The sequence below is a fragment of the Salvelinus sp. IW2-2015 genome, linkage group LG15 (assembly GCF_002910315.2).
Source record: "Salvelinus sp. IW2-2015 linkage group LG15, ASM291031v2, whole genome shotgun sequence".
Taxonomy (NCBI): domain Eukaryota; kingdom Metazoa; phylum Chordata; class Actinopteri; order Salmoniformes; family Salmonidae; genus Salvelinus; species Salvelinus sp. IW2-2015.
In genome coordinates, this window is record NC_036855.1 from 5,511,847 (window position 1) to 5,536,277 (window position 24,431).

The following is a 24,431-nucleotide window of genomic DNA, read 5'->3' on the forward strand; positions in this document are numbered from 1 at the left end:
ACAATTAAAATCTTTGAATTTAAAAATATTGGGAAAAGATTAAATGTAATTTTAGCTTCCAAATGAGAGATTTGGGTTTTCATAAGGTTAGGGCTCTGCTAATCAGTGGCCCGCCCTGTGAAGAGACATGGGTTATACAACTATGAAACACACCCTTCTCCACCCCCCACTATTAAAAGCCCTTGACAAAAATGTAACCTCCTGTTCCGAGGACGACGGTCCATACGTTAAAAAGGACTAGCATGTCAACTACAGAACTAAGCCAACCTCAGCGTGAGCTTTGGTTGTGAATGGTATGAACTTTGAACTCTTATTCACTAAAGAAGTGAGACATCCTAGCCGTTGAGTTAGCACAAGCAGCTGTAAACGTGGGCTAGGAAAGGACAGACAGAGTATCCCGTCTACCACACAACGACGACCTACAACGTATCCCGTTCACCACCAGAGACACTCTCAAAGGACAAAGACTCTGTTGGCAACATGGCTTCCATCTACCACCAACCTATTGAAAGCGCAGCTCAGAGTAAATATTATTGCATTTTCCTTTTCCAAATGGGCGGTAATTTAGAATGTCATTCCTTCAACGATAAACGCGAATCCGACCATCACCCCTGGTGAGACAAAACTGCAACTCGTCAGTGAAGAGCACTTTTTGCCAGTCCTGTCTGGTCCAGCGACGATGGGTTTGTGCCCATAGGCAACGTTGTTACCGGTGATGTCTGGTGAGGACCTGCCTTACAACAGGCCTACAAGCCCTCGGTTCAGCCTCTCTCAGCCTATTGCGGAAAGTCTGAGCACTGATGGAGGGATTGTGCATTCCTGGTGGAACTCGGGCAGTTGTTGTTGCCATCCTGTACCCGTCCGGTAGGTGTAACATTCAGATGTACCGATCCTGTGCAGGTGTTGTTACACATGGTCTGCCACTGTGAGGATGATCAACTGTCAAACATGTCTCCCTGTAGCGCTGCCTTAGGCGTCTCACAGTACAGACATTACAATTTATTGCCCTGGCCACATCTGCAGGCCTCATGCCTCCTTGCAGCATGCCTAAGGCACGTTCACRCAGATGAGCAGGGACCCTGGGCATCTTTCTTTTGGTGTTTTTCAGAGTCAGTAGAAAGGCCTCGTTAGTGTCCTAAGTTTTCATAACTGTGACCTTAATTGCCTACCGTCTGTAAGCTGTTAGTGTCTTAACAACCATTCCACAGGTGCATGTTCATTAATTGTTTATGGTTCATTAAACAAGCATGGGAAACAGTGTTTAAACCCTTTACAATGAATATCTGTGAAGTTATTTGGATTTTTACAAATTATCTTTGAAAGACTTGGTCCTGAAAAAGGAACATTTCTGTTTTTGCTGAGTATATTGTAACACAGTCTGCTACCATTCTCAACAGTTTCCCATCAATAGCTTTTCCACCTCTCCCACACGGACTTGACCAAATTAAAAACAGCAATCCTCTTCTTTCGTTATTAGATCTTTTATACAAAAATATGATGGTTCACTGTTCAATGTTGTCATTTCATGTCTGAGTTTTTCCACTTTAGTAGTGAAATAGTCATTGAAATGATTGGCAATATCGAAAGGTTTTGTTATAAATGACCCATCACCTTCAATGAACGATGGAGATTAATTAGGTTTTCTGCCCATGGTATCATTTAAGGTACTCCAAAGTATTTTCCCATTGTGTTTTATGTCATTTATCTTTATTTGGTAATACAAGTTATTTTTAGTTTAGTCACAACATTTCTCCATTGACAATATGTCAACCAATCAGCATAACTTGTTTGCCACCTCTTTTGCATAATTTCTTTAAACCATAAAATGTTTAAATCCTCACCCCCTCATTCCCTCCCCCTCCACCCTAACGTCACCTCACCCCCTATTCCCTTATCCCCCCAAACACCCCATCCTCACCCCTCTCCCCCAAACACATCTCCCCCCCCCCAACCCATTACCCTTAAACAAAAGCTCCTCCCCTAAATCACAGTCCTCCCCTCATCCCCCCAAACCACCCAGACCCGCCTCTCCCCCTAACCCTCCCCCAACCCAAGTCCTCTCCTCCTCACCAGTGTCCTCTCCCCCCAAGCCCAGTCTCCCCTCTCCCCCCAAACACCCACCACCCCCCAAACCCATCTACATCTTCCCCCCAAACCCAGTCCTCCCTCCTCCCCCCAATCCAGCTCGCCCTCCCATCTCCCCCCAAAACCCACCCCCCCAACCCATCCTTCTTTCCCCCAAAACCAGTCCTCCCTCTACCCCCAAGCCCAGTCCTCCCTCTCCCCCCAAACCCATCCCCCCAACCCATTCCTTCTCTCCCCCAAACCAGTCCCCTACTCCCCCAAAGGCCAGTCCTCCCTCTCCGCCCCAAACCCCCCCCCCAAACCCATCCTTCTCTCCCCCCAAACACAGTCCTCCCTCTCCCCAAGCCCCAGTCCCTCCCTCCCAAGCCCACCCCCTCCCAACCCCCAAACCCATCCCCCCCAAACCCACTCCTCCCTGTCCCCCAAACCATTCCTCCCGTCCCCCAAAACCCATTCTTCCCTCCCTCCCCCCAAACCAGTCCTCCCTCTCCCCAAAACCCAGTCCTCCCTCTCCCCCAAACCAGTCCTCCCTCTCCCCCACAGACCCAGTCCTCCCTCTCCCCCAAAACCCAGTCCTCCCTCATTGTACCCCCCCTTACACCCAGCCTAACCCTTATCCCACACTCACCCTTTAAATTCACCCCTTTCCATAACCCACATACCCTCACCCCTCCCTAGTGCAGGGTCCTCCTTGGGGGGTGGCTAAGAGACCCAGAGACGATCTTGCTTATCATGAGCCCGCCCCCCTCAGCATGACGGACAGCAGATGCATGGCATAATAGGAGATGAGACAGGGTGTCAGGGCCTGGGGCTGATGAAGTGGACTACATGAAGCTCTGCTATTGGGTAGACATGCATCTTTCCTTTACATAGGTAAACACACACACACACACACACACACACACACACACACACACACACCTGGGGCCTACCTGAGATGGCCACCTTTCCTTTACAGGGTAGTCTGTCGTCCGTGGGCCCTGCGTCCGATGACCTAGTAGAGACAGAAAGAAGAAGATGACAATGGAAATTCTAATTGTAAACCCTGCTCAATTGCACACTTAGAACACATTAAACCCTTCACCCTATGGGTATAGCTCCATTTATGCGCCTCTAAGTTCCTACCCCGCCCCCTTGCCCTGCCCGTTTGCCCTCTGACCTTAGTGCGACCCTCTGCATGACCTGGGCCTCCTTCATCCTCTGCAGCTCTGACATGTAGGCCATGATGCGGATGTTGCAGGTGAGCAGGCTCTTGGAGGCCTCTAGGGCCTGGTCTCTCTGGGAGCAGGCAGCCAGCAGCTTACAGGCTCCATCACGCATCCGGATCTCATGGTCTATCTTCTTCTGGATGTTACTGTCCTGCAGGCAGAGAGAGCGGAAGGGAGAGATGGGTTAGGACATTTTACTGACTGGAACACAGTTGGTCTTTGAGTGTGGAGTGAGACTGTAACAAGAGGGTAAGTGTGACAGTTCAATTTAAATGTGACAATGACTGTGAAGAAGAGCGTTTGTGTTTATGGGAGAGAGAGGGCAAACGTGTGTGTGTGTGTGTGTGTCTCTCTCGTGGGCCCATTAGTGGGGTGTATCCCTGAAAGCGTTCTGGTGTCTCTGTGCGGTGAGGCGTGGGTCGGTCGGGGCACAGAGTAGTCAGGAAGAAGTTGTAAATATGCCCTTACGCCCTTCTGCCTCCCCTCCGGCACGCAGACACCAAGATGCTTAATCATTTAACATACACACCTGTCTATATAAGATCCCACAGTTGACAGTGCATGTCAGAGCAAAAACCAAGCCATGAGTTCGAAGGAATTGTCTGTGACAGGATTGTGTCGAGGCACAGATCTGGGGAACGGTACCAAAACATTTCTGCAGCATTGATGGTCCCCAAGAACACAGTGGCCTCCATCGTTCTTAAATGGAAGAAGTTTGGAAACACCAAGACTCTTCCTAGAGCTGGCCGTCCAGCCAAACTGAGCAATCGGGGGAGAAGGGCCTTGGTCAGGGAGGTGAGCAAGAACCCGATGATCACTCTGACAGAGCTCCTGAGTTCCTCTGTGGAGATGGGAGAACCTTCCAGAAGGACAACCATCTTTGCAGGACTCCACCAATAAGGCCTTTGTGGTAGAGTGGCCAGACAGAAGCCACTCCTCAGTAAAAGGCACATGAAAGGCACCAGTGAAACAAGATTCTCTGGTCTGATGAAAGCAAGATTGAACTCTTTGGCCTGAATGCTAAACGTCATGTCTGGAAGAAACCTGGTACCATCCCTACGGTGAAACATGGTGGTGGCAGCATCATGCTGTGGGGTTGTTTTTCAGTGGCAGGGACTGGGAGACTAGTCAAGATCAAGGAAAAGATGAAAGGCGCAAAGTACAGAGAGATCCTTGATGAAAAGTGCTCTGGAGCAGGTTAGGAACTCAGACTGGGGCGAAGGTTCAACTTCCAACAAGACAACGACCCTAAGCACACAGCCAAGACAACGCAGGAGTGGCATCAGGACAAGTCTCTGAATGTCCTTGAATGGCCGAGCCAGAGCCCGGACTTGAACCCGATCGAACATCTCTGGAAAAACCTGAAAATAGCTGTGCAGCGATGCTGCACAGGGTTTAATCCAACCTGACAGAGCTTGAGAATGGGAGAAACTCGCCAAATACAGGTGTGCAAAGCTTGTAGCATCATACCCAAGAAGGCTTGACGTTGTAATCGCTGCCAAAAGTGCTTCAACAAAGTACTGATAAAAGGGTCTAAATACTTATGTAAATGTGATTTAAGTTTATTTTTATAAATTAGCAAAAATCAACGGCAGGAGAGGGAGGGAGGGAGGGAGGGAGCGAGTAAGGGGCAGGCCAGGAGAGGAAGGATGGGGCAGGGTAGGCGAGGAGGAGTGGAGGGGCAGGGCGAAGGGGGGAGAGCAGGAGAGGGAGGAGCGACGGAGGGAGGCAGGGAGAGGGAGAGGCAGGCAGGAGAGGAGGGCCAGGAGAGGCAGGGAGGGAGGGAGTGAGTGGGGGGGGCAGGGCCATGAGAGGGAGGAGGGGCAGGCGCAGAGAGGGGAGGGTGGGAGGTGAGAGGGAGGAGCGAGGGGGGCAGGCCAGCAGGAGGGAGGCAGAACAAGAGAGCAGTAGCTTGTACATATGATCTGAGGGGAGAGGAACGCACATCAGCAGACATGTTCATAAAACAACCACAATGGCTCTCTCTCCTGCTTCACAACAAGCCGCAATTGGCTCAACACGTAATACATACACCTGCAAGATACAACTTAGTTTAAGACTGCACAAAGTAGAGCAACTCAGACTTTCTGATTAGTCTATCCTTCCCTACATACACAACACAGATACCATAGCGATACTGAAGTAACACTACTTCTACAACAGACCAGCTAAGTGGCTATGTCTAACACGTTCAAACACAGAGACATGCCTATGCTAACACATACCAACGCAAACATCAGCCTACTGGATTGAATAACCACAACGACAGACGATAGCATCAACAATACCACAAAATTCCCCAGAATGCAATATACAAAAAAATTATAATAATACAAAACTAATGTCTTGTCAAGTAGGACAGTGGTTCTCTAACTTTTCGGTACTGTAACACAAAATGTTGTAACCTGGAGTAGCCTAAAGTACTTTCATGTGCATTTTACCAGTTAGATTTTGGTCTCGTGATTCTTCAAAGTCTCCCTAGGGATGGGCAAGTCCCCAGGTGTCTAGTACCCTGGACACTCTGTCGTAGTTTGGTTTGGCACATGGGTTGGAGGCAGGCAGACTGGGGGGGGGGGGCGTTGTGAAGTTTGTGGAATGTGAAATGACTGTAAGCGAATATAACAGATCTGGTAAAAGATAATTTGTATTTTTTTGTACCATCATCATTGAAATGCAAGAGAAGGCCATAATGTATTAATTCAGCCCAGGCGCAATTTAGATTTTGGCCACTAGATTGGAAGCAGTGTATGTGCAAAGTTCTAGACAGATCAATTAACCATTGCATTTTTTCCCAACATTTTCTATCAGAATTCCCAAATGTGCTAATTGGTTAATTAATAACTTTTCAAGTTCATAACTGTGCATCTTCAGCCTGATCACTAAAATAGACGGCTGTTTGATAAGGTCCTGAGAACATCGATATATGCCATCCTCTGCAGAAACATAAAAAATGATTTCCAGCACTGAACGCAACTCCTGATGGTTGATAGTTGGTGGAAAAGCATGTTGTTTTTAATTATTACCAACTTGGAATGAATACCTCAACTTAACCTTTGAGTTGTTTTCTGTTTTTATACCTGTACACCACACTGGATTAACCCTGTAACCTCGCGGAATTAACCCTGTAACCTCGCGGAATTAACCCTGTAACCTCGCGGAATTAACCCTGTAACCACGCGGAATTAACCCTGTAACCTCGCGGAATTAACCCTGTAACCACGCGGAACTAATGCCTAAAAAATGCCTCGTTGGGGTATTTGCGTACCTCCATTAACGATAGCAACGCAGAAGCAAAGCAGTTCAACCACGGTCCGGTTCAAGGCACAGACTTCTCCCTCCGGTCTGAGTGTGTTTCTCAGTCTACAGCCAGAGTGCTGAAGTCACCAGGGCCTGCACGGAATCTGCAGTGGTCTAATGGTGGAAGAACCAGAGGCTTTGTCCCAATACATATAGCACTGAACAGAACCAGCAAATGTAATCAACTATCCACAAACAACCCACAAGGCACACACTGGTTGAATCAACTTTGTTCTCACGTCATTTCAAATCAAATCACATTTTATTGGTCACATACACATGGTAAGCAGATGTTATTGCGAGTGTAGTGAAATGCTTATGCTTCTAGATCCGACAGTGCAGCAGTATCTAACAGGTAATATCTAACAATTCCACAACAAAACCTAATACACACAATCTAGTAAAGGAATGGGGTAATAATATATAAGAATAAAATATAAGGATGAGCAGTGACAGAGCGGCTAAGATAGATAGATAGTATAAAATAGATACTGTAGTATACAGTATACAGTATATACATATGAGATATGTAATGTGAGATATGTAAACATTCTTAAAGTGGCATTATTAAAGTGACTAGTGTTCCATATATTAAAGTGGCCAATGATATCAAGTCTGTAGGTAGGCAGCCGCCTCTCTGTGCTAGTGGTGGCTGTTTAACAATCTGATGGCCTTGAGATAGAAGCTGTTTTTCAGTCTCTAGGTCCCAGCTTGATGCACCTGTACTGACCTCGCCTTCTGGATGATAGCGGGGTGAACAGGCTCAGGTGGATATTGTCCTTGATGATATTTTTGGCCTTCCTGTGACATCGGGTGTTGTAGGTGTCCTGGAGGGCAGGTAGTTTGCCCCCGGTGATGCGTTGTGCAGACCACACCACTCTCTGGAGAGTCCTGTGGTTGTGGGCGGTGCAGTTGCCGTACCAGGCGGTGATACAGCCCGACAGGATGCTCTCAATTGTGCACCTGTAACAGTTAGTGAGGGTTTTTGGTGACAAGCCACGTTTTTTCAGCCTGCTGAGGTTGAAGAGGCGCTGTTGTGCCTTCTTCACCCCACTGTCTGTGTGGGTGGACCATTTCAGTTTGTCCGTGATGTGTACGCCCAGGAACTTAAAACTTTCCACCTTCTCCACTGCTGTCCCGTCGATGTGGATAGGGGGGTGCTCCCTCTGCTGTTTCCTGAAGTCCACGATCATCTCTTTTGTTTTGTTGACATTGAGTGAGAGGTTATTTTCCTGACACCACACTCCGAGGGCCCTCACCTCCTCCCTGTAGGCTGTCTCATCGTTGTTGGTAATCAAGCCTACCACTGTAGTGTCGTCTGCAAACTTGATGATTGAGTTGGAGGCGTGCAAGGCCACGCAGTCATGGGTGAACAGGAAGTACAGGAGAGGGCTGAGAACGCACCCTTGTGGGGCCCCAGTGTTGAGGATCAGCGGAGTGGAGATGTTGTTTCCTACTCTCACCACCTGGGAGCGGCTCGTCAACGAAATTACGTTGAACCAACATGGAATAGACGTTTAATTGATGTCTGTGCCCAGTGGGAATGGACGGCTTTAGGCATACGTGCGACTGTGTGTGTGTGTGTGTGTGTGTGTGTGTATGTGTTTGTCGGAGGAGTATCAAATCAAATCAACGACATAGCGCGTGACTGCTGCCAGCTGTTCTCACACAAAGGCACGGAGTGTTCCAGTGCAGCTGGGCCCCAGCTCAGAGGGGAGCGGTGTGTGTGGACAGAAAAAGAGGATGTGATTATATGTGTGTGTGTGTGTGCATGTGTGTTATCTGGAGCAGAGATACAGCCTAAGAATTCTACATAGCAAACTTTCCATGGGTCCAGCTCTATGAAAGAGTACACTACTAGCTGGGGGTCGGTGGGATTCATGATTTCAGCTCTATGAAAGAGTACACTACTAGCTGGGGGTGTGGGATTATGATTTCAGCTCTATGAAAGAGTACACTACTAGCTGGGGGTCGGTGGATTCATGGGTCAGCTCTATGAAAGAGTACACTACTAGCTGGGGGTCGGTGGGATTCATGGGTCCAGCTCTATGAAAGAGTACACTACTAGCTGGGGGTCGGTGGGATTCATGGTCCAGCTCTATGAAAGAGTACATCACTAGCTGGGGGTCGTGGGATTCATGGGTCCAGCTCTATGAAGAGAGTACACTACTAGCTGGGGGTCGGTGGGATTCATGATTTCAGCTCTATGAAAGAGTACACTACTAGCTGGGGGTCGGTGGGATATGATTTCAGCTCTATGAAAGAGTAACACTACCTAGCTGGGGTCGGTGGGATTCATGATTTCAGCTCTATGAAAGAGTACACTACTAGCTGGGGGTCGGTGGGATTCATGATTTCAGCTCTATGAAAGAGTACACTACTAGCTGGGGGTCGGTGGGATTCATGTTCAGCTCTATGAAAGAGTACACTCTAGCTGGGGGTCGGTGGATTCATGATTTCAGCTCTATGAAAGAGTACACTACTAGCTGGGGGTCGGTGGATTCATGGGTCCAGCTCTATGAAAGAGTACACTACTAGCTGGGGTCGGTGGGTTCATGATTTCAGCTCTATGAAAGAGTACACTACTAGCTGGGGGTGGTGGGATTCATGGGTCCAGCTCTATGAAAGAGTACACTACTAGCTGGGGTCGGTGGGATTCATGGGTCCAGCTCTATGAAAGAGTACACTCTATGAAAGAGTACACTACTAGCTGGGGGTCGGGGGGATTCATGGGTCCAGCTCTATGAAAGAGTACACTACTAGCTGGGGGTCGGTGAGGGTCATGGTGGCACCTTCCCACTCGCACAAGACACCAAGCCCCTTTCCCTGCCATTCACAACACAAAAGAGACACTTCTTCCTCTCTGACAACAAGCAGTTTCAACTCGCTATTTGAATCGGAGGTTTGGTCCGACATAAAATCGGCCATATGGAAACCGACACACATTATTTCACTGTAATAGAGGAGAACTTAACCTTTCACGAGTATCAATCCCGGATCCGGGAGCACCCCCCCACCCCACACACTGATTAGCATAGCTAGCATAGCTTCACAAGTAGATAGTAGCATCTAAATATCATTAAATCACAAGTCCAAGCCACCTAATGAAAGATACAAATCTTGTGAATAAAGCCACCATTTCAGTTTTTTAAAATGTTTTACAGGGAAGACACAATATGTAATATCTATTAGCTAACCACGTTAGCAAAATACACCACTATTCTAACTCCATCAGTTTCTTACTCCTTCAGGTGCTATCACCAATTCGCGCTCAACTAAGATATTGATAGCCAATAACCTATAAAAAAACCATCAGATGACAGTCTGATAACATATTCATGGTATAGGATAGTTTTTGTTAGAAAAAAGTGCATATTTCAGGTAGAAATCACAGTTTACAATTGCACCGACCATCACAAATTGACTAGAATTACTAGATAGAGCAACGTGTATGACCAATTTACTCATCATAAAACATTTCATAAGAATAGACAAAGCATAGCAATGGAAAGACCCAGTTCTTGTGATTTCAGACATATTTCAGATTTTCTAAGCGTTTTACAGCGAAAACACAATAAATCGATAAGTTAGCATACCACATGTGAAAACGTTACAAGAGCATCGATTCCAGCCAAAGAGCGCTATAACGTAATCACCGCCAAAAATATTTAATTTTTTCACTAACCTTCTCAGAATTCTTCCGATGACACTCCTGTAACATCATTTTACAATATACATATACAGTTTGTTCGAAAAGGTGCATATTTAGCCATACAAAACCGTGGTTCACCAATAAAAATACTAGGAAATCAAGCCTCAATATGTCTGACGTCATCTATCAGAGTGATTAGTTTAATTGAAAGCTAATCATATACTTGACTAAAAAATACAGGGTTGACAGCAATCGAAAGACAAATTAGTTCTTAATGCAACCGCTGATTTACATTTTTAAAATTATCCTTACTTTTCAATACAGGGTTGGCCAAGTGAAGCTATACCAACACAAATGGCGAAATATGCGTTTAAAATATTTCGACAGACACAGATTTATCATATTAAATATTGCTTACTTTGAGCTGTTCTTTCATCAGATTCTTGGGCAATGTATCCTTTCTATGTTATAAATGTCTTTTGGTCGATAGATGTCTCTGTCCTTCGAAATGTCCACCACCAACGACCGACACCCTAAAACGTGTCCAAACTTTCAGAGTGCACAACAAAGAAATTCCTCAAATCGCACTAAACGGATATAAATTGCTATAAAAGCGTTCAAATTAAATACATTATGATGTTTTTAACAACTATAACGACTGAAAACATGACCGGAGAAATATTGCTGGTTAGAAAACGATTTGGAACGAGGCAGCCCCGATGTCCTTTACGCTTCAGGCGCACAATGAGAAAGGGGTCTCTGTACATTTTCGTCTTTTATAATGGCTGTGAACGTCCCATCGATTTCATTGAAAACGTGATGACGTACAGACACCCAGAGGAAGACGTAGGCAGTGTCGGTTTCTTCATAGCATTCACTGTCGCCTTAAAAACAGACCTCAGATCAGAGGTAAAAATTTCTGAATCTGAACCCTGTCATGAAAAGTGCTGTAGAAATTGTTCTGTACCACTCAGAGACAAAATTCCAACTTCTATAGAAACTAGAAGGTGTTTTCTATCCAATAATAACAATAATATGCATATTGTACGATCAAGAATTTAGCACGAGGCAGTTTAATTTGGAGACACAAATATGCTATGCGGAACAGCACCCCCTATAGTTGCAAGAATTAGTAACGATACCCTTTTTATGTATCAACTCCCAAAATGTTGAACAGATCTTTGGCTTGACTTTAAAAAAAAATATGATCTGGCTACTCACGAGACCTGTGTTAATTTTCTATAATGCCTGCAACCAGAAGTTGGTGATTATTAGTCCATGTGCATTGTCCAGAATTCTGGTTAAATTTGTAACAAAAAGGTCATTTTCATAGACACACTTGAAAGCCAGATCAGTGATTACTACAAATAAGCAGGTTAAACCATTTTGATAAAATAATGCCATTATTAGTGGGTCTGATGGTTGTGGAAGGTTTATATTTAGCCTAGATATCATTTTACAAGCCCTGAATTCATTAGATTATTGCTGACTGTTTGAAATGCAGTGTATTGACCTTTAATTATACAACAAAGCTTATTTAGAGAAAAAGGTTAAAAAAATAAAATCTAGATATATATCGTGAATCGCCCACTAGTAAAAAAAATTATAATAATAAAAAAATCTGATTTTAGGCCATATCACCCAGCCCTATGTGAATGTGTATTTGCATGTGTGTTTGAGGGTTTAGTTTGAGGAGACCAAGCCTGTCCAGGGTGAAAGGAAAGTGCCTAAGAGCTTCACAATAACAAGCTCATTCGTTAAGAGTAGAGACTGGCAGCCAAGCCCTGCTTACAGACTCACTAAGACCTTCTGGCACAGACTCACCCTCATGAACTGAGATTAACTTGGTTTGTTATCAATTACACAGGCCTAGTACCACTTGTACCTCATAAAGTGTCCTCAAGGCTCAGGTTTTAAGGTGTGACTAAAAGGCTAATCTGAGAAGATACTGAATTCTGAATTTACCAAATTAATTCATTGGCGTGCACATTCAGAGAGTTAAAACCTCCAGACCCTTTTTTTCAATTTTCGCCTAAAATGACATTCCCAAATCTGAGCTCAAGACCTGAAGCAAGGATATGCATATTCTTGACACCATTTGAAAGGAAACACTTTGAAGTTTGTGGAAATGTGAAATGAATATAGGAGAATATAACCTCATATCTGGTAAAAGATAATACAAAGAAAAAAACATTAATTTTTTTGTGCCATCATCATAGAGAAAGGCCATAAGGTATTATTCCAGCCCAGGCGCAATTTAGATTCTGGCCACTAGATGGCAGTGTATGTGCAAAATTTTAGACAGATCCAATTAACTATTGCATTTCTGTTCAAAATGTTGTATCAAGAATTCCCAAATGTGCCTAATTGGTTAATTAATAACTTTAAGTTCACAACTGTGCACTCTTGCACAAACAATAGCATGGTATTCTTTCACTGTAATTAATAGCTACTGTAAATTGGACAGTGCAGTTAGATTAACAATAATTTAAGCTTTCTGCCAATATCAGATATGTCTATGTCCTGGAAAATGTTCTTGTTACTTACAACCTCATGCTAATCACAGCCTACGCTAGCTCAACCGTCCCGAGGGGGACCCACCAATCCTGTAGAGGTTTAACTCCAGATGCTTTTTGATTAGATTCCTGTTTGGCTATAAACCTGTGTCTCAGCTGGATCAGGCCTTGCATCAACATCACGTAGCTGGAGATAAGAGATACAGTAGGACAAGAAGTCAAGAAGATGAGAGTAATATGGAAAACGTTCAGTTCTTCATCAAAACCAGCATTGAGACACAGACTTGGCTAAGATGTTGGTGCCTTGGACTTTCTTCATATTATTGCTAGTGTGCAACAGAATACTAACGCTGGAGTCGGCAATCTGTGTGTGTGTGTGTGTGTGTGTGTGTGTGTGTGTGTGTGTGTGTGTGTGTGTGTGTGTGTGTGTGTGTGTGTGTGTGTGTGTGCATTCCTATGTGTGTGTGCGTCTGATCTCAGCACACAGCAGACCCACAGAGAGTAAATTTACGAAACGGTGAGTACAGACCAAACCACACTAGGGCATAAATAAGCACATGTTCCCAGATCACTGTATATGAACTGCAGGTTACTACTCTGTAATGGTAACATACAGCTTTCACCTACCCCATTTTCCCAGATCACTGTAAATGAAGTGAAGGACCCAAGGAGAGGAAACCACTAGACTATTGAGATGCACCCACAGAAACCAAGCAGGATTCTTTGGGAGAACTAGCTGCTACCTCACTAACCAGTGAGTGAAAGGTGTGAGGATGATTACAATTGAGATAAGCCTGAACTCACGTTGGCCAAATCTGATCCAATGAGAGTCTATACTCCACTTAGAGCTGGGCGGTATACCTTATTTTACGATATACCGGTATTGATCCACGGACCAGTTTGGATTTTTACTTTACCTTCTATAAACAGTATTTGAATGTTTGCTAAATGTGATACGCCGTGTGTAACATCCATTTTTATAGCTTACTTCTCTCCCCACTCTCCACACAGACCTAGCCCCGCCCTGTCACTCAAGGAGTGCATTTGTTGGTCCTCGACCACGAGACATGTTCAGCCTGCCTGGCCAATGCAGCACATGCAACAATGTTGATGCTGTTTCCATTCTGCTTCTTAATATAAATCCACTAGCGTTCTATAACTACACTATTAGTTTGTGTTTCTTACCTCAGCAAAACGGCTAGTTTGTCTTAACAAGTTTGGCCTAAATCGTGCTAGCCGCTAATGATAAACGCTAGTTAGCTGGCTACTATTATATTCTACGTATAGAACTAGAATAATCATTCTATTTCCATGATTCCAACAGTTCACCTAAGTGTTTTTGCTCTAAATTGCAAGTAAAATTGCAATTGCAAGATTTGGTTAAAAATAAGGCCTGTTTGCCCATATCATGCAGCCCTATGTGGAAGTGTGGAAAATTGGTGCAGGAAATACAGAAATTTATGAAAATGCAGATTTTTTGGGGGAGTTGAAATTGAACAGTATAAAACAATCAGAATGGAGAAAGACCCATTAAAATGACTTAGAATGTATGTGTTGCCACCCTAGGGTCACGCATTAAGCAAATGTAGAACTTTTCTTATCCAAAAACAAAATACCATCAAATACCATCATACCGTCTTTTTAATTGACGGCTGGCAGGTAGCCTGGCTGGTAGGAGCGTTGGGCCAGTAACCGAAAGGTTGCTGGATCGAATCCCCGAGCTGACAAGCTAAAAATCTGTCGTTCTGCTCCTGAACAAGGCAGTTAACCCACTGTGCCCCGGTAGGCCGTCATTGTAAATAAGAAATGGTTCTTAACTGACTTGCCTAGTTAAATAAAGGTTATATTTAAATATGATATTTGGGCCATATCGCCCAGCCCTAACTCCACGACATTCCATCGTCTGCTAATCCAACAGAAATGGGAACTCTCTAAATGAGAATGATTGGCAGAACTGACTGTCTGGGAGCTGCAAGAGGAAATTAATTACACACACAAAACCATTATGCACAGCAGGGTGCCTATACACACACAAGCATAATAGACAGTAGAAAAGGCCCAGTTCTTGGCAGTGTTATATTGTAGGTTGGAACAAAGCCACTGACTACTACACATGTTCAGAGGGCTGGCTCATTAACTGATTAGCTGGCTTTTCCTGTAAGCTAACGGAAGAAAAAGAGAGGAACTGTTAAGAGAGGCCTAGGTAAGACCCTGATCAAAGTCTGCTATGATCTCTCTCAACGAGACCGCTTTGATTCTTCTCTTCACCCTGGAATTCAATTGAAGAAAGACGGAGCGAGACGGAGCGAGAGAGAGACAGCGCGAGAGAGAGACAGAGCGAGAGAGAGACAGCTACGATACAGAGAGAGGAATCTGCTGTAGAAGAGAGGAGGGATGAGAGGGGGAGAGAGGGGGGGAGAGGACATGGTGTGCCAGAAAGAGATAGGCACCACAAGTGGGGTCTGTACAGTTACACACACACACACACACACACACACACAAAGAACCACATTTAGACAGGCACACATACATACACCCCCCCACCCCACACACAGTCACACCCACACTGCTGGTGGCACTCTCTAATCCGGGGCTTTTCTCTGTGTCTGAAGCTGGATGAGGAAATCAGGGCTAAATCAGATGAGCCGGCCTAACTGGCCCTTAAACCCCCTCTAACCCCCCCTAACCCTCCCACTCTAACCCTCCCCTAATATAGAATTCCAGCAGACATTGCTGGGGGACCTTGGACCCTGGGTGACTACACATAGACCACACATCCAAAACATGCATACCCAAACACACCCTGACTTAACGTCACTGCACTGCTGCTGCCTTATTTAGAAATGCCACTGCGGCACACACACACACACACACACACACACACACACACACACACACACACACACACACACACAGTCTAGACATAGAAGTAGAATGCAGGTAGAAGATTCTTGTGGTGATGTTGTGAGCAGGACCATTGGCTCTGCCACCTTGTCATAACATTACATTTACATTTTTGTCATTTAGCAGACACTCTTATCCAGAACAGTAGTGAGTTCATACATTTTCATACTTTTTTCCCCCGTACTGGTCCCCCGTGGGAATCAAACCCACAACCCTGGCATGCTCTACCAACTGAGCCTCACGGGACATTAAGGGGACAGTGTTCATCATCATATATGTGACTCGTTTCAGGAAACTAGGCATATGTCACGCGTCACTACTTCACAGGACAGCCATTTGAACGTTAACCATTTTTTTGGACAGAAATGCCTTCTTGAACATGTTTACTTTCATGTGCCTTAATAACAAACTTGTATGCCACCTTTAAATACGAATACATTGTTTATATTACAAGCCTAGTTGGTTGAGCCACGGAAAAAGTCAAGAACCTTCCCGCTAGACATGATTGCCTGAGATAATGGATGGGCTGGCCTTCCCGAGAGATGAGTTCGGATTGGTCAGCCATGTAGCTCGCTTCTGTCTATAACATGAGCTGGTCAGTATGTGTAGGTAATCCTTTTTAATGTGGCTTAAAAAAAAAGAAGATATCACGTAGTATAAATGCAAAAGTGTTGCTCTCCACTTTCGGGGAGGAACGATTTTTGAAATCAGTGCCATGCCCAGTGGAATTGGAGAAAATTATGGCATTTGATTGCAAATATGAAGATGGAGTCGATAATAGAACACATAAGGCTGTTGTATAAAAGACCTGTCTTCGGATTACATTTTCAAACTAAGGGCAACCATGGCATCCGTGACAGAGAGGGAGAAGCGTCCATCCATGTATACGGGTAAGAGTCTAGCTAATTTAGCTATTTCTAAATTTGTCAGAATTTCATTTTCATTTCAAGTTAAAGCATACTGTTAGCTAGCTAGCTGGCTCACTAGCTAGCTGGCTCGCTAGCTAACATTACATGTATGATCTGTGTAGTAATGTTATTTGTATCTCAGCCATTTGCATTGCTAGTTATAGACTAATGTTAGCTAGCTAGCTAAAATTGAACCTGGTTGGTTAGATACCTGCAGATTCATGCAGGGTAGTAACGTTATTTGTTGGAAATATGGTTCATTGTTTAGCTAGCTACCTGTCAGAAGAAAAAAAAGACTCCACTATGCAAGTAACCATTCCACAACCCCTTCTGTATCCTGTCATGTGACAAATAAACTTGGACTTTATATGATATAGTATGTGTTGACCAGAAACGGTCATGTGAAGAACATGACCTATACCAAAGTCAAATTAGGATATAACGTTAGGCTAACAAGACAGTGTCCAAGTTCTAGAATTCTCTGGTAGAATGCACTGCTTTTATTTCATCACACTCATAATCGTAAGCTATGTTCTGTAACTGGTTCGGCATTAACTTGTAAATAATGATCTTGTGAGTTTATTTTCCTGTAAAAATGTATACAAATGAGATAAAGTGAAGACAATGTCAGCTATATGATATGGTCATTATTTGAACTGGCTAGCCAGCTAACCTAACATTAGCTCGCTAGCTAGCTAGCCGTAGGACCAGCTACCCTAGAGCTTTATCTCTAACTCTACCACCCTCAACCTGCTGGGTCAAAACACTGATAAGACTGTACATTACATCGAGGACAATAGAAGTGTTGTATCACTTCTCTGCCATCACCCTGTCTTTTTCTAACCTTCGCTGCACTGTCTTCCTCGTCTCTCTCCTTCAGAATTTAAGTAACTTAGTGGATGCCTCTTAAGATTTTTAATTGAACCTTTATTTAACTAGGCAAGTCAGTTAAGAACAAATTCTTATTTACAATGACGGCCTACCGGGGCACAGTGTATTAACTGCCTTGTTCAGGAGCAGAACGACAGATTTGTACCATGTCAGCTCGGGGATTCGATCCAGCAACCTTTCGGTTACTGGCCCAACGCTCTAACCACTAGGACACCTGCCACCTCACATTCATGTGTTAAGTAAAAGTTGCAAAAGTGCATAGTTGCAAGATGAGCTCCATTAAGAGAGTCTCTTTCTCTCTCCCCCCTCTTCTCCTGCTCCTCTCTCCCTTCTCCCCCTCTCTCCCTTCTCCCCCCTCTCTCCCTTCTCCCCCCCTCTTCTCCTGCTCTCTCTCCCTTCTCTCCCCCCTCTCTTGCCATCTCATCCTTACCCAAATTAATATGAATAGGCCTACTTGCAGGAAAGCAAATACATTTACAGTGGGGAGAACAAGTATTTGATACACTGACAATTTTGCAGGTTTTCCTACTTACAAAGCATGTAGAGGTCTGTAATTTTCATCATAGGTACACTTCAACTGTGAGAGAAGGAATCTAAAACAAAAATCCAGAAAATCACATTGTATGATTTTTATTAATTAATTTGCATTTTATTGCATGACATAAGTATTTGATACATCAGAAAAGCAGAACTGAATATTTGGTACAGAAACCTTAGTTTGCAATTACAGAGATCATACGTTTCCTGTAGTTCTTGACCAGGTTTGCCACACACTGCAGCAGGGATTTTGGCCCACTCCTCCATACAGACCTTCTCCAGATCCTTCAGGTTTCGGGGCTGTCGCTGGGCAATACGGACTTTCGGCTCCCTCCAAAGATTTCTATTGGGTTCAGGTCTGGAGACTGGCTAGGCCACTCCAGACCTTGAGATGCTTCTTACGGAGCCACTCCTTAGTTGCCCTGGCTGTGTGTTTCGGGTCGTTGTCATGCTGGAAGACCCAGCCACGACCCATCTTCAATGCTCTTACTGGGGAAGGAGGTTGTTGGTCAAGATCTCGCGATACATGGCCCCATCCATCCTCCCTTCAATACGGTGCAGTCGTCCTGTCCCCTTTGCAGAAAAGCATCCCCAAAGAATGATGTTTCCACCTCCATGCTTCACGGTTGGGATGGTGTTCTTGGGGTTGTACTCATCCTTCTATTCCTCCAAACACGGCGAGTGGAGTTTAGAGCAAAAAGCTCTATTTTTGTCTCATCAGACCACATGACCTTCTCCCATTCCTCCTCTGGATCATCCAGATGGTCATTGGCAAACTTCAGACGGGCCTGGACATGCGCTGGCTTGAGCAGGGGGACCTTGCGTGCCGTGCAGGATTTTAATCCATGACGGCGTAGTGTGTTACTAATGGTTTTCTTTGAGACTGTGGTCCCAGCTCTCTTCAGGTCATTGACCAGGTCCTACCGTGTAGTTCTGGGCTGATCCCTCACCTTCCTCATGATCATTGATGCCCCACGAGGTGAGATCTTGCATGGAGCCCCAGACCGAGGGTGATTGACCGTCATCTTGAACTTCTTCCATTTTCTAATAATTGTGCCAACAGTTGTTGCCTTCTCACCAAGCTGCTTGGCTATGTCCTGTAGCCCATCCCAGCCTTGTACAGGTCTACAATTTATCCCTGATGTCCTTACACAGCTCTCTGGTCTTGGCCATTGTGGAGAGGTTGGAGTCTGTTTGATTGAGTGTGTGGACAGGTGTCTTTTATACAGGTAACGAGTTCAAACAGGTGCAGTTAATACAGGTAATGAGTGGAGAACAGGAGGGCTTCTTAAAGAAAAACTAACAGGTCTGTGAGAGCCGGAATTCTTACTGGTTGGTAGGTGATCAAATACTTATGTCATGCATAAAATGCAAATTAATTACTTAAAAATCATACAATGTGATTTTCTGGATTTTTGTTTTAGATTCCGTCTCTCACAGTTGAAGTGTACCTATGATAAAATGACAGACCTCTACATGCTTTGTAAGTAGGAAAACCTGCAAAATCGGCAGTGTATCAAATACTTGTTCTCCCCACTGTATATGTGTCTGTTTGTCAGTGTGTTTACATTCGGTCTGTACATGCATGCAAAACCATTGAGAGGGCGAATGAGACCCAAACAGACAGCCAAACAGAGGGAGCGAGAGAGGAAATTAGTTTGGGACATGCAAAGTCGGTCTGTCCATCACTTCTCTGTCCTCCAGACCAGCCAGTCACACACCAGGACTGCAGGGGTCCCACAGACAACACACCCACCCACACCACTCCAAACATCTGCTACTATAAGGACATGTACACCAGCCTGCGGGAAATGGCCCCAAACCCCGGAGTCAGACAAGGCCCTGTTTCTCCAGGCTGGGGGAAACCCGGAGTCAGACAAGGCCCTGTTTCTCCAGGCTGGGGGAAACCCCGGAGTCAGACGAGGCCCTGTTTCTCCGGGCTGGGGGAAACCCCGGAGCCAGACAAGACCCTGTTTCTCCAGGCTGGGGAAACCCCAGGCCAGACAAGGCCCTGTTTCTCCATGCTGGGAGAAACCCCGGAGTCAGACGCGGCCTGTTTCTCCGGGCTGGGGGAAACCCCGGAGCCAGACAAGACCCTGTTTCTCCATGCTGGGAGAAACCCCGGAGCCAGACAAGGCCCTGTTTCTCCAGGCTGGGGGAAACCCCGGAGCCAGACAAGGCCCTGTTTCTCCGGGCTGGGGGAAACCCCGGAGCCAGACAAGACCCTGTTTCTCCATGCTGGGAGAAACCCCGGAGCCAGACAAGGCCCTGTTTCTCCAGGCTGGGGGAAACCCCGGAGCCAGACAAGGCCCTGTTTCTCCATGCTGGGAGAAACCCCGGAGCCAGACAAGGCCCTGTTTCTCCATGCTGGGAGAAACCCCGGAGCCAGACAAGGCCCTGTTTCTCCATGCTGGGGGAAACCTCAGAGCCAGACAAGGCCCTGTTTCTCCATGCTGGGAGAAACCCCGGAGCCAGACAAGGCCCTGTTTCTCCATGCTGGGAGAAACCCCGGAGCCAGACAAGGCCCTGTTTCTCCAGGCTGGGGGAAACCTCAGAGCCAGACAAGGCCCTGTTTCTCCATGCTGGGAGAAACCCCGGAGCCAGACAAGGCCCTGTTTCTCCATGCTGGGAGAAACCCCGGGCCAGACAAGGCCCTGTTTCTCCAGGCTGGGGGAAACCTCAGAGCCAGACAAGGCCCTGTTTCTCCATGCTGGGAGAAACCCCGGAGCCAGACAAGGCCCTGTTTCTCCAGGCTGGGGGAAACCTCAGAGCCAGACAAGGCCCTGTTTCTCCATGCTGGGAGAAACCCCGGAGCCAGACAAGGCCCTGTTTCTCCATGCTGGGAGAAACCCCGGAGCCAGACAAGGCCCTGTTTCTCCAGGCTGGGGGAAACCTCAAGGCCAGACAAGGCCCTGTTTCTCCATGCTGGGAGAAACCCCGGAGCCAGACAAGGCCCTGTTTCTCCAGGCTGGGGGAAACCTCAGAGCCAGACAAGGCCCTGTTTCTCCACATTGTGAGGAGATTTGTGTGAAGTGTTATTCTGAGAAGCACACTGTCTGACTAGCCAGACTGCAGACAAATATATATTTTATGGTCTGGAACAAATGTTAACGTTCATGTTGAAGTTGACTCCCGGCACAGCCAGAAGAGGACTGGCCACCCCTCATAGCATGGTTTCTTCCTAGGTTTTGGCCTAGCCACCGTGCTTCTACACCTGCATTGCTTGCTGTTTGGGTTTTTAGGCTGGGTTTCTGTACAGCACTTCGAGATATTAGCTGATGTACGAAGGGCTATATAAAATAAACTTGATTTGATTTGACTATGCTGCAGTTAGCCTCAGCGGTTAGCCTCAGCAATGGTCTTCAGGTGAAAATACCCCCCCCCCCCCGCCTGTTGTTGACTGCTGACTCGGATGTCTAACAGAATCTGTTCGCCGTGGCTGATTCACATTCTACGCATTGGAGCAGGCTGCAAGGGTGGCTAGGAGGATCCCTCTGGGTCTTTCTCCTTCACACACACACATACCTCCTATATACACACACTGAGTAAAAGTGTCTCTCCATCTCATCTTACAGTGTGTGTGTGTGTGTGTGTATGAGAGTGAGAAGGCATGCACGTGTATCCAAGCTGAATCGTGTAAGAGGAGTCTGCGTAAGTCTGTGTGTCTGTTCTCACCACTAATCACAACAAAAACACAAGAGTAACTTCATTAACACACACAATCTAATAATGATCTGGCAGGAGAAAGAAAAGCAGTGTGACATAAGTGTGGACTGTGGTAAAACACACACACCTTTCAATCAGACATAGAGCAGTAACACTGATCATCGTGAACTGTTCTCCCACTAAACAGGTAGGCCATATGAGGGTCTGACAGACAGCCTATATAAATGACTGACTGGTTCCTGTCTGCTGCGAGAGATGCCTGCCACACTGCATTACCTGTCTGGCTGCTGGAGTCTATCTACATACACATAAATCTATCCCCCTGCAGAGACATCCATCACTTTGACTGCCTAAAAATATACTGCTCTCCATCTCTCCTCCATCCCTCTTCCACATCTCCTCTCTCAACAGGCTCGTAGGAGGCACCCTGCAGCTCATCGGGACAAACCAACCAGAATGATTCGCCGCTTCTTAAAACAAGACAGGACAGAGAGAACTAAGGGAGATGAGTCATAGGAGTCAAGGTTGGGATGCATCTCAGAGAACAGTGCTATTTTGTGTGAGCTGCAACAGTGTGTGTGTGTGTGTGTGTGTGTATATATGTGTGTGAGTAAAGGAGTAAAGGATGCATTTGATGTCTGAATGTGAGGTAAAAAGGGTACACTATTGACTGAGCATGTGGAATGTGTGTGGCTCGGTTCCAACACAGATGATCAATTACATTGACCCGATACTGTAGTGGCCGCTCTAACAACGAAAAGCAATGTCTTCAAAAATGGAAGGCAACCAGGAGGAGGCAAGATCAGGTGGGACCACTCTAGCCAATGAGAGGCCAGATAACGCATGTGAAGAAAAGGCACAAGGGGCCAACGTTAAAATTGTCTGTATCTTAAAAATTCATGAAAACAAATATTTAGCTTTTTTTGCTTAATTGAAGGTTAGGCATAAGGTTAGCAGTGTGGTTAAGGTTACAATTAAGATCACATTTTGAGAAGAGAAATGGCAGAAAGGCGAGGTTTATGATTTTGTGGCTGTGGTAACTAGTGATGACCAGACAACTCCTATATTTGTTTTTTCTTCACAAAGTTGCCAGGATGTCATGCGTCCTAACTATATCAGTACGCTCGTAAGAACCTAATCATTAATCAAATAAGCCACACGTAGCAAATAAGCCATACAAAAACTCCAGGCTTGATGAGCGAAAACTCAAATATGTCACCTGCTGGAAAAGATAGGGATCACTGGGCCCAAAATCTCTCACTTCACCTCTTCCTCTCTGGTTCTCACTTTCTTCCTTCGACAATAACTTCAAGGACACACACACACACACACACACACACAAAGAGAAATGGCCCCTACTAGCTCCAGTGCCGACTAGAGAATTGTGAGTCCTACAACATCATACCTGTGTCACGGTCCTTAACCCCCAGGACAGGAGTCCTACAACATCATACCTGTGTCACGGTCCTTAAGCCCCCAGGACAGGAGTCCTACAACATCATAACCTGTGTCACGGTCCTTAACCCCCAGGACAGGAGTCCTACAACATCATACCTGTGTCACAGTCCTTTAACCCCCAGGAACAGGAGTCCTACACATCATACCTGTGTCACAGTCTTTAACCCCCAGGACAGGAGTCCTACAACATCATACCCGTGTTCACGGTCTTAACCCCAGGACAGGAGTCCTACAACAATCATACCCGTGTCACGGTCCTTAACCCCCAGGACAGGAGTCCTACAACATCATAACCCGTGTCACGGTCCTTAACCCCCAGGACAGGAGTCCTACACATCATACCCGTGTCACGGTCCTTAACCCCCAGGACAGGAGTCCTACAACATCATACCTGTGTCACGGTCCTTAACCCCCAGGAACAGGAGTCCTACAACATCATACCCGTGTCACGGTCCTTACCCCCAGGACAGGAGTCCTACAACATCATACCTGTGTCCCGGTCCTTAACCCCCACGACAGAGAGTCCTACAACATAATACCCGTGTCACGGTCCTTAACCCCCAGGACAGGAGTCCTACAAACATCATACCGCATGTGCACAGTCTTAACCCCCAGGACAGGAGTCCTACAACATCATACCTGTGTCACAGTCTTTAACCCCCAGGACAGGAGTCCTACAAACATCAACCTGTGTAGCAGTCTTTAACCCCCAGGACAGGAGTCCTACAACATCATACCTGTGTCAGCGTCCTTAACCCCCAGGACAGGAGTCCTACAACATCATACCATGTCACAGTCTTTAACCCCCAGGACAGGAGTACTACAACATCATACCCGTGTCACGGTCCTAACCCCCAGGACAGGAGTCCTACAACATCATACCCATGTCACAGTCTTTAACCCCCAGGACAGGAGTCCTACAACATCATACTGTGTCCACAGTCTTTAACCCCCAGGACAGGAGCTATGATAGTGCGCTGGCCTAGGTGGCCAGAGGCAGAGTCACAATGACAGCTTTGTGAAAGACAGACGAAACATGTCCTGACCTTTACAGCTGAAGCCGAGCAGAGAGCGAGAGAGAGAGAGAGAGAGACAGGATGTTACTGCATTCTGCTCCTCTGCAGTGACTATATTGATTGTGGAAAGCAGAGGAATCACATGTACACACACTGTAGGCCTATCATTACACTAACGCAAAAAGAGATCTCTACTGAAAATAGCATGATGACCTTTTTAGATTTAATGATAAGAGTGTCTGTCTGTCTCTGTGACTAGTAATGACAGGGAATGGAGATGTAGAGAGATTCCT

The 24,431-nt window shown here is 45.9% G+C and overlaps 1 protein-coding gene across 9 annotated transcripts in view; it reads right to left on the reverse strand.

Moving 5' to 3' along the window:
* rtkna (rhotekin a) overlaps positions 1 to 24,431 on the reverse strand; it is a 124,233-nt gene that overhangs the window by 27,791 nt on the left and 72,011 nt on the right. For all 9 annotated transcript variants that reach the window (XM_024002630.2, XM_024002626.1, XM_024002624.1 and 6 more), the window contains exons 2-3: positions 3,245 to 3,444; positions 3,018 to 3,079 (exon numbers count right to left, since the gene is read on the reverse strand). In XM_024002630.2, the coding sequence (XP_023858398.1) occupies positions 3,018 to 3,079; positions 3,245 to 3,444 (262 nt within the window). The remainder of the gene's footprint in view (positions 1 to 3,017; positions 3,080 to 3,244; positions 3,445 to 24,431) is intronic.